This window comes from Anolis carolinensis, unplaced genomic scaffold, assembly GCF_035594765.1.
Source record: "Anolis carolinensis isolate JA03-04 unplaced genomic scaffold, rAnoCar3.1.pri scaffold_7, whole genome shotgun sequence".
NCBI classification, from domain to species: Eukaryota; Metazoa; Chordata; class Lepidosauria; order Squamata; family Dactyloidae; genus Anolis; species Anolis carolinensis.
Genome location: NW_026943818.1, coordinates 29,367,305 through 29,378,684, shown reverse-complemented (window position 1 = coordinate 29,378,684; position 11,380 = coordinate 29,367,305). Strand labels below are relative to the sequence as shown.

Genomic DNA, 11,380 nt, shown 5'->3' with positions numbered 1-11,380 from the left:
GGAACCCATAGATCACAGCAAGGAAAAAGCACAACTCAATCCCTCCCGGCAGACGCCCTTCAAATCCTCCTCCGGTTCAGTTCCTTCTTCCTTTCTTGTCGACCATAGATGCATAGATGCGTTTTCGAAAAGTACAAAACCCTTTATTGCATTGATGATTGACAGGGGTGGATGGTTGGATGGGCAGGGGTCTCTCAGGGTTCGGTGGTGGGCGTCTGCAGGAACTCGGAGACGAAGACGGCCTCGGCCCAGTCCTCGCACAGGCCGCCCACCTCCACCGCCACCTCCGCCACGGACTCCTCCGCCAGGGACTCCGCCAGGCTAAAAAGGGGGAGAACGGGGTGTCACATTATTATTATTATTATTATTCTTGTACTGATTCTGCTCTAGTTTGTAGTGCGGTTTTCTTGCACTGATTCTGCTCTAGTTTGTAGTGCGGTTTTCTTGTACTAATTCTGCTCTAGTTTGTAGTGCGGTTTTCTTGTACTGATTCTGCTCTAGTTTGTAGTGCGGTTTTCTTGTACTGGTTCTGCTCTAGTTTGTAGAGCGGTTTTCTTGTACTGGTTCTGCTCTAGTTTGTAGTGCGGTTTTCTTGTACTGATTCTGCTCTAGTTTGTAGTGCGGTTTTCTTGCACTGGTTCTGCTCTAGTTTGTAGTGCGGTTTTCTTGCACTGGTTCTGCTCTAGTTTGTAGTGCGGTTTTCTTGCACTGATTCTGCTCTAGTTTGTAGTGTGGTTTTCTTGTACTGATTCTGCTCTAGTTTGTAGTGCTGTTTTCTTGTACTGGTTCTGCTCTAGTTTGTAGTGCGGTTTTCTTGCACTGATTCTGCTCTAGTTTGTAGTGCGGTTTTCTTGCACTGATTCTGCTCTAGTTTGTAGTGCGGTTTTCTTGTACTGATTCTGCTCTAGTTTGTAGTGCTGTTTTCTTGTACTGGTTCTGCTCTAGTTTGTAGTGCGGTTTTCTTGCACTGATTCTGCTCTAGTTTGTAGTGCGGTTTTCTTGCACTGATTCTGCTCTAGTTTGTAGTGCGGTTTTCTTGCACTGGTTCTGCTCTAGTTTGTAGTGCGGTTTTCTTGCACTGGTTCTGCTCTAGTTTGTAGTGCGGTTTTCTTGCACTGATTCTGCTCTAGTTTGTAGTGTGGTTTTCTTGCACTGATTCTGCTCTAGTTTGTAGTGTGGTTTTCTTGTACTGGTTCTGCTCTAGTTTGTAGTGCGGTTTTCTTGCACTGGTTCTGCTCTAGTTTGTAGTGCGGTTTTCTTGTACTGATTCTGCTCTAGTTTGTAGTGCGGTTTTCTTGCACTGGTTCTGCTCTAGTTTGTAGTGCGGGTTTCTTGTACTGATTCTGCTCTAGTTTGTAGTGCGGGTTTCTTGTACTGATTCTGCTCTAGTTTGTAGTGCGGTTTTCTTGCACTGGTTCTGCTCTAGTTTGTAGTGCGGTTTTCTTGTACTGATTCTGCTCTAGTTTGTAGTGCGGTTTTCTTGCACTGGTTCTGCTCTAGTTTGTAGTGCGGTTTTCTTGTACTGGTTCTGCTCTAGTTTGTAGTGCGGGTTTCTTGTACTGATTCTGCTCTAGTTTGTAGTGCGGTTTTCTTGTACTGATTCTGCTCTAGTTTGTAGTGCGGTTTTCTTGTACTGGTTCTGCTCTAGTTTGTAGTGTGGTTTTCTTGTACTGGTTTTTTGTCTGCTGTGCTTTGAGGAATTTCTGATTTTTGACTTCAATCAAAGCAGGTTCTTCACTTTGCTTTACATCTTCTGCCAGGGCATGTTCTTCCTCTTTGACTGCTTGTTTGACTTGTAAGAGTCCTCTGCCCCCTGATCTTCTAGGATTACTAGGATATTATTATTATTATTATTATTATTATTATTATTATTAGTATTATTATTATTTTATTGCATGACACAGCAATCAAGATAGATATTCCATGCAATCTTTTGTTGTACCAGCTGTCGGCTCTAGTTTGTAGTGCGGTTTTCTTGTACTGGTATTATTATTATTATTATTGCTTCCATAAAGGAATACAGAATTGCTAGGATATTATTATTATTATTATTTTATTGTATTACACAGCCATCAAGATAGATATTCCATGCAATGTTTTGTTGTACCAGCTGTCGGCTCTAGTTTGTAGTGCGGTTTTCTTGTACTGATATTATTATTATTATTATTGCTTCCATAAAGGAATACAGAATTGCTAGGATATTATTATTATTATTATTATTTTATTGTATGACACAGCAATCAAGATAGATATTCCATGCAATGTTTTATTGCACCAGCTGTCAGCTCTAGTTTGTAGTACGGTTTTCTTGTACTGGTATTATTATTATTATTATTGCTTCCATAAAGGAATACAGAATTGCTAGGATATTATTATTATTATTATTTTATTGTATTACACAGCAATCAAGATAGATATTCCATGCAATGTTTTGTTGTACCAGCTGCCAGCTCTAGTTTGTAGTGCGGTTTTCTTGTACTGGTATTATTATTATTATTATTGCTTCCATAAAGGAATACAGAATTGCTAGGATATTATTATTATTATTATTTTATTGTATGACACAGCAATCAAGATAGATATTCCATGCAATGTTTTGTTGTACCAGCTGTCGGCTCTAGTTTGTAGTGCGGTTTTCTTGTACTGGTATTATTATTATTATTATTGCTTCCATAAAGGAATACAGAATTGCTAGGATATTATTATTATTATTATTATTATTATTATTATTATTATTATTATTATTATTATTATTTTATTGTATTACACAGCAATCAAGATAGATACATGCAATGTTTTGTTGTACCAGCTGTCAGCTCTAGTTTGTAGTGCGGTTTTCTTGTACTGGTATTATTATTATTATTATTGCTTCCATAAAGGAATACAGAATTACTAGGATATTATTATTATTATTATTATTATTATTATTATTATTATTATTATTATTATTTTATTGTATGACACAGCAATCAAGATAGATATTCCATGCAATGTTTTATTGCACCAGCTGTCAGCTCTAGTTTGTAGTACGGTTTTCTTGTACTGGTATTATTATTATTATTATTGCTTCCATAAAGGAATACAGAATTGCTAGGATATTATTATTATTATTATTTTATTGTATTACACAGCAATCAAGATAGATATTCCATGCAATGTTTTGTTGTACCAGCTGCCAGCTCTAGTTTGTAGTGCGGTTTTCTTGTACTGGTATTATTATTATTATTATTGCTTCCATAAAGGAATACAGAATTGCTAGGATATTATTATTATTATTATTTTATTGTATGACACAGCAATCAAGATAGATATTCCATGCAATGTTTTGTTGTACCAGCTGTCGGCTCTAGTTTGTAGTGCGGTTTTCTTGTACTGGTATTATTATTATTATTATTGCTTCCATAAAGGAATACAGAATTGCTAGGATATTATTATTATTATTATTATTATTATTATTATTATTATTATTATTTTATTGTATTACACAGCAATCAAGATAGATACATGCAATGTTTTGTTGTACCAGCTGTCAGCTCTAGTTTGTAGTGCGGTTTTCTTGTACTGGTATTATTATTATTATTATTGCTTCCATAAAGGAATACAGAATTGCTAGGATATTATTATTATTATTATTATTATTATTATTATTATTATTATTATTATTATTATTATTTTATTGTATTACACAGCCATCAAGATAGATATTCCATGCAATGTTTTGTTGTACCAGCTGTCAGCTCTAGTTTGTAGTGCGGTTTTCTTGTACTGGTATTATTATTATTATTATTGCTTCCATAAAGGAATACAGAATTGCTAGGATATTATTATTATTATTATTATTTTATTGTATGACACAGCTATCAAGATAGATATTCCATGCAATGTTTTGTTGTACCAGCTGTCGGCTCTAGTTTGTAGTGCGGCTTTCTTGTACTGGTATTATTATTATTATTATTGCTTCCATAAAGGAATACAGAATTGCTAGGATATTATTATTATTATTATTTTATTGTATGACACAGCAATCAAGATAGATATTCCATGCAATGTTTTGTTGCACCAGCTGTCAGCTCTAGTTTGTAGTGCGGTTTTCTTGTACTGGTGTTATTATTATTATTATTGCTTCCATAAAGGAATACAGAATTACTAGGATATTATTATTATTATTATTATTATTATTATTATTATTATTATTTTATTGTATGACACAGCCATCAAGATAGATATTCCATGCAATGTTTTGTTGTATCAGTTGTCGGCTCTAGTTTGTAGTGCGGTTTTCTTGTACTGGTATTATTATTATTATTATTGCTTCCATAAAGGAATACAGAATTGCTAGGATATTATTATATTATTATTTTATTGTATGACACAGCAATCAAGATAGATATTCCATGCAATGTTTTGTTGTACCAGCTGTCGGCTCTAGTTTGTAGTGCGGCTTTCTTGTACTGGTATTATTATTATTATTATTATGTATTATTATTGTTATTATTGCTTCCATAAAGGAATACTGAATTACTAGGATATTATTATTGTGATGGAGGGTGAGGCTGACCTCTCTGCGATGCGCCAGGGGTCGAAGCTCCCCACGGCCTCGTGGGCCATGAGCCGCAGGTGTTGCTGGAAGCGGGACCTGTAGTCGGCCAGGCCTTGCAGCACGTCTTGGGGGACATGGAGAAAGGTCACGCCACCACCGGGACCCCGGTGAGCCCCACTCGTCCTCGGGCAAGGGCACACGGACCCCTCCTCAGACCCCTCCTCCTCGTCTTGCACGGCGCTGTGGGGACAGAGCAGGGCAAAGGTGAGAACCCCCCACAGCCCCCCAAAAAGACCCACGGGACCCAAGTGTCCACTCACTCCCTCACTCCCTCACTCACTTGGTGTCCGAGGGCCTCTCCAGGACAATGTCCACTTGCGGCTCCTCCTTGCGGCTCAAGGACTGAGTGACCCAGATGGGAGCGGGAGGGGCCAGACCCTCTGAAAGGCATCACAACAACAACAAGTAAGGCACAACAATAATAACAACAACAATATTAAGTGACGTAAAGGCATAACAATAATAATAATAACAATAATGTTGAGTAATGTAAAGACATCATAATAATAACGACATCAATAATATTAAGTGACGTAAAGGCATAACAATAATAATAACAATAATGATATTGAGTAATGTAAAGACATAATAATAATGACATCAATAATATTAAGTAATGTAAATGCATAACAATAATATCAATAATAATATTGAGTAATGTAAAGACATAATAATAATAACAATAATATTAAGTGACGTAAAGACATAACAATAATAACAATAATAATATTGAGTAATGTAAAGACATAATAATATTAACAACAATAGTATTGAGTGATGTAAAGGCATAACAATAATAATATAGCAATAATGTTGAGTAATGTAAAGACATAATAATAATAACAATAATATTAAGTGACGTAAATGCATAGCAATAATAATAACAAGAATAATAATATTGAGTAATGTAAAGACATAATAATAATAACAATAATAATAACAACAATAATATTAAGTGACATAAAGGCATAACAATAATAATAATAGCAATAATGTTGAGTAATGTAAAGATGTAATAATAATAACAATAATAATATTGAGTAATGTAAGGACATAATAATATTAACAATAATATTAAGTGACGTAAAGACCTAACAATAATAATAATAACAATAATAATATTGAGTAATGTAAAGACATAATAATAATACCAATAATAATATTATGTGACGTAAAGGCATAACAATAATAATAACAATAATAATATTAAGTGACGTAAAGGCATAACAATAATAATATAGCAATAATGTTGAGTAATGTAAAGACATAATAATAATACCAATAATAATATTAAGTGACGTAAAGGCATAACAATAATAATAACAACAACAATAATATTGAGTAATGTAAAGACGTAATAATAATAACAATAATAATATTAAGTAACATAAAGACATAACAATAATAATAACAACAATAAAAATTTAATAATGATAATACCAATAATGCAATAATAATAATAACAATAATTTAATAATAACAACTATATTGTAATAATGATAATAATATAATAATTTAATAATGATAATACCAATAATGCAATAATAATAATGTAATAATAACAATTTAATAACATCAATATTGTAATAACAATAATAATGTAATAATTTAATAATACCAATAATGTAATAATGACGTAATAACAACACCAATAGAACTTTAATAACAATATAATTTCTATAAAAATATAATGTGATAATAAAATATATTATAATAATATTTTCTAATTTATTACCTGCCTCTCCTTTCCGCTCGAGGCGGGGGCAAATAAAATATATTATTGTTATTGTTGTTATTATTGTTGTTATTATTATTATTAAGGGAAGAGAGGCTCACCCGAATTGTCTTTCGTCTCCGGGGCACAAAATTCAACGTCCGAATAGACCAGCCGATGGTAGCGCCGCCGCACGGCCTCCTGGGAGCGCTGTAGGCAATTATGCATTCGTTATTATTATTATTATTATTATTATTATTATTATTATTACTACTACTACTACTACTATCTATTTATTTCTCTCCTGGGGACTCATATTAGCTTACAATCGTATATACACCTTGACAGCATCATCTTCGAGATCGTAAACAGTTCAGCTGGGATCCTGTCGTCGTCTCCTGCTGCCTTGTTTTAAGCAATGCTTCTTAAGGCCCATTAAACCTCAGGATGTCCGGTTCTAATTCACTCCTCACACTGTCAAAACTATCCCGTATATTGGGGAGCCCTGTTTACCTCGATTTCCTGCATCCTCTGCAGCATCTCCTCTCCATCTCCTACTGCCTTGTTATTAACAATGCTTCTTAAGGCCCATTAAACCTCAGAATGTCCGGTTCTAATTCACTCCCCACACCGTGAAATTGATCCATGATATCGGGGCCCCCTGTTTACCTCCTGCATCCTTTGCAGCATCTCCTCTCCATCTCCTGCTGCCTTGTCATTAACAATGCTTCTTAAGGCCCATTAAACCTCAGGATGTCCTGTTCTAATTCACTCCCCACACTGTCAAAGCTATCCCTGATATTGGGGTGCCCTGTTTACTTCGATCTCCTGCATCCTCCTCCAGAGATCTCCTGCTGCCTTGTTATTAGCAATGCTTTTTGAGGCCCATTAAACCTCAGAATATCTGGTTCTAATTCACTCACCACCTCGATATCGGGGCCCCGTTTACCTCGATCTCCTGCATCCTCTGCAGCATCTCCTCCCCATCTTCTGCTGCCGTGTTATTAGTAATGCTTCTTAAGGCCCATTAAACCTCAGGATATCCGGTTCTAATTCACTCCCCACACTGTCAAAACTATCCCGTATATTGGGGAGCCCTGTTTACCTCGATCTCCTGCATCCTCCGCAGCATCTCCTCCCCATCTCCTGCTGCCTTGTTATTAGCAATGCTTCTTAAGGCCCATTAAACCTCAGGATGTCCAGTTCTAATTCACTCCCCACACCGTCAAAACGATCCGCGATATCGGGGCCCCGTTTACCTTGATCTCCTGCATCCTCCGCAGCATCTCCTCTCCATCTCCTGCAGCCTTGTTATTAGCAATGCTTCTTGAGGCCCATTAAACCTCAGGATGTCCGGTTCTAATTCACTCCCCACACTGTCAAAGCGATCCGCGATATCGGGGCCCCATTTACCCCAATCTCCTGCATCCTCCACAGCATCTCCTCTCCCATCTCCTACTGCCGTGTTATTAACAATGCTTCTTAAGGCCCATTAAACCTCAGAATGTCCTAATTCACTCCCCACACTGTCAAAGCTATCCTGTATATTGGGGAGCCCTGTTTACCTCGATCTCCTGCAGCATCTCCTCTCCATCTCCTGGTGCCATGTTATTAGCAATACTTCTTGAGGCCCATTAAACCTCACTCCTCAGGGTGTCCGGTCCTAATTCACTCACCACCTTGATATCAGGGCCCTGTTTTCCTCGATCTCCTGCATCCACCGAAGCATCTCCTCCCCATCTCCTGCTGCCTTGTTATTAGCAATGCTTCTTAAGGCCCATTAAACCTCAGAATATCTGGTTCTAATTCACTCACCACCTCGATATCGGGGCCCCGTTTACCTCGATCTCCTGCATCCTTTGCAGCATCTCATCCCCATCTCTTGCTGCCGTGTTATTAGCAATGCTTCTTAAGGCCCATTAAACCTCAGAATATCTGGTTCTAATTCACTCACCACCTCGATATCGGGGCCCCATCTACCTTGATCTCCTGCATCCTCTGCAACATCTCTTCTCCATCTCCTGCTGCCGTGTTATTAGCAATGCTTCTTAAGGTCCATTAAACCTCATGATGTCCAGTCCTAATTTACTCACCACCTCGATATCGGGGCCCCGTTTACCTTGATCTCCTGCATCCTCTGCAGCATCTCCTCCCCATCTTCTGCTGCCGTGTTATTAGTAATGCTTCTTAAGGCCCATTAAACCTCAGAATATCTGGTTCTAATTCACTCACCACCTCGATATCGGGGCCCCATCTACCTTGATCTCCTGCATCCTCTGCAACATCTCTTCTCCATCTCCTGCTGCCGTGTTATTAGCAATGCTTCTTAAGGTCCATTAAACCTCATGATGTCCAGTCCTAATTTACTCACCACCTCGATATCGGGGCCCCGTTTACCTCGATCTCCTGCATCCTCCGCAACATCTCCTCCGCCAGGCCCAGGTCGACGTCCGTCACTTCCTCTCGCTGTGAAGGGGGTCCCTCGTGGGGGTCCCAGTCCCTTCGGGGCCCGTCTTCCCGGTCCATTCGCCCCCCACTTTTCTCCAGGGAGAGGGTCGCCTTCTGTACAAAGGACAGAATGGAAGGAAGGAGAGAGGAAGGATAGAACGGATAGCGTCAGGGCCATGACTGCCACCAATTTGGAAAGATGCAACCACCAAAGACACAGGGAGATGTTTACTTTTACTTCAAAGGGTAGCCTAACTTGTTTTAGAATATATGCGACAGAGGCTTCAATGTTGGAAGAACAATAACAAGTTTATTCAGGCAAAGAGCTTAGTGGTTACAATGGTGTTTCTCACTTAGAGGTACTCTTATTAACAGTTACAATACTAGAATGAGATGAATCCACTCTCTAAAGTATCACTTCTTTTACTTACTGTATTACTTCTTTTACTATTCCTCTGCTCCTTCCTAACTGTAACTTCAGTGTATCTCTGTGAGTCCAGCTGGGATTGGTTCCCAAAGTCTGAAACTTGGACCATCCGGTGACTTCAAACCACAGTCACCCCTGTGATATACTATCACAGATTCTCTGTGCCTTCCCAGGACACAGACTACATTCAATAAGTCACCAAACTTATTTAAAACCGACTCAAAATGAACAATTGAGTCTCCTTGATCCCATCAACCTGGAATCAATCTTCCCTGTGCCTCATCAGAGCACAGGCTGAGATTTGAACTTCCCTGGTTTCCCTAAACCTGGAACCAGTCTATTCTCTGTGCCTCATCAGAGCACAGACTACATTAAATAAGTCACCAAACTTATTTAAAACCGACTCAAAATAAATAATTGAGTCTCCTTGATCCCATCAACCTGGAATCAATCTTCCCTGTGCCTCATTGGAGCACAGGCTGAGATTTGAACTTCCCTGGTTTCCCTAAACCTGGAACCAGTCTATTCCCTGTGCCTCATCAGAGCACAGACTACATTAAATAAGTCACCAAACTTATTTAAAACTGACTCAAAATAAATAATTGAGTCTCCTTGATCCCATCAACCTGGAACCAGTCTATTCCCTGTGCCTCATCAGAGCACAGACTGAGATTTGAACTTCCCTGGTTTCCCTAAACCTGGAACCAGTCTTTCCCTGTGACTCTCAGATCACAGACTGAGATTTGAACTTCCCTGGTTTCCCTAAACCTGGAACCAGTCTATTCCCTGTGCCTCATTGGAGCACAGGCTGATATTTGAACTTCCCTGGTTTCCCTAAACCTGGAACCAGTCTATTCCCTGTGCCTCATCAGAGCACAGGCTGATATTTGAACTTCCCTGGTTTCCCTAAACCTGGAACCAGTCTTTCCCTGTGACTCTCAGATCACAGACTGAGATTTGAACTTCCCTGGTTTCCCTAAACCTGGAACCAGTCTATTCCCTGTGCTTCATCAGAGCACAGACTACATTAAATAAGTCACCAAACTTATTTAAAATGAACAATTGAGTCTCCTTGATCCCATCAACCTGGAATCAATCTTCCCTGTGCCTCATCAGAGCACAGGCTGAGATTTGAACTTCCCTGGTTTCCCTAAACCTGGAACCAGTCTATTCCCTGTGCCTCATCAGAGCACAGACTACATTAAATAAGTCACCAAACTTATTTAAAACTGACTCAAAATAAATAATTGAGTCTCCTTGATCCCATCAACCTGGAACCAGTCTATTCCCTGTGCCTCATCAGAGCACAGACTGAGATTTGAACTTCCCTGGTTTCCCTAAACCTGGAACCAGGCTATTCCCTGTGCCTCCTTAGAGCACAGACTACATTAAATAAGTCACCAAACTTATTTAAAACCGACTCAAAATGAACAATTGAGTCTCCTTGATCCCATCAACCTGGAATCAATCTTCCCTGTGCCTCATCAGAGCACAGGCTGAGATTTGAACTTCCCTGGTTTCCCTAAACCTGGAACCAGGCTATTCCCTGTGCCTCCTTAGAGCACAGACTACATTAAATAAGTCACCAAACTTATTTAAAACCGACTCAAAATGAACAATTGAGTCTCCTTGATCCCATCAACCTGGAATCAATCTTCCCTGTGCCTCATCAGAGCACAGACTGAGATTTGAACTTCCCTGGTTTCCCTAAACCTGGAACCAGGCTATTCCCTGTGCCTCCTTAGAGCACAGACTACATTAAATAAGTCACCAAACTTATTTAAAACCGACTCAAAATGAACAATTGAGTCTCCTTGATCCCATCAACCTGGAATCAATCTTCCCTGTGCCTCATCAGAGCACAGACTGAGATTTGAACTTCCCTGGTTTCCCTAAACCTGGAACCAGGCTATTCCCTGTGCCTCCTTAGAGCACAGACTACATTAAATAAGTCACCAAACTTATTTAAAACCGACTCAAAATAAACAATTGAGTCTCCTTGATCCCATCAACCTGGAATCAATCTTCCCTGTGCCTCATCAGAGCACAGGCTGAGATTTGAACTTCTCTGGTTTCCCTAAACCTGGAACCAGTCTATTCCCTGTGCCTCCTTAGAGCACAGACTACATTAAATAAGTCACCAAACTTATTTAAAACTGACTCAAAATGAACAATTGAGTCTCCTTGATCC

The 11,380-nt window shown here is 38.7% G+C and overlaps 1 protein-coding gene across 1 annotated transcript in view; it reads right to left on the bottom strand.

Annotated features, from left to right (window-relative positions):
• Positions 1-121: 121 nt before the first annotated feature.
• Positions 122-11,380, bottom strand: part of kiaa0753 (KIAA0753 ortholog) — a 31,593-nt gene continuing 20,334 nt past the window's right edge. Inside the window, exons 11-15 of the mRNA XM_062960481.1 lie at positions 8,712-8,876; positions 6,437-6,524; positions 4,881-4,980; positions 4,559-4,780; positions 122-321 (exon numbers count right to left, since the gene is read on the bottom strand). Coding sequence (XP_062816551.1) covers positions 195-321; positions 4,559-4,780; positions 4,881-4,980; positions 6,437-6,524; positions 8,712-8,876 — 702 coding nt within the window. The 3' untranslated portion in view covers positions 122-194. The remainder of the gene's footprint in view (positions 322-4,558; positions 4,781-4,880; positions 4,981-6,436; positions 6,525-8,711; positions 8,877-11,380) is intronic.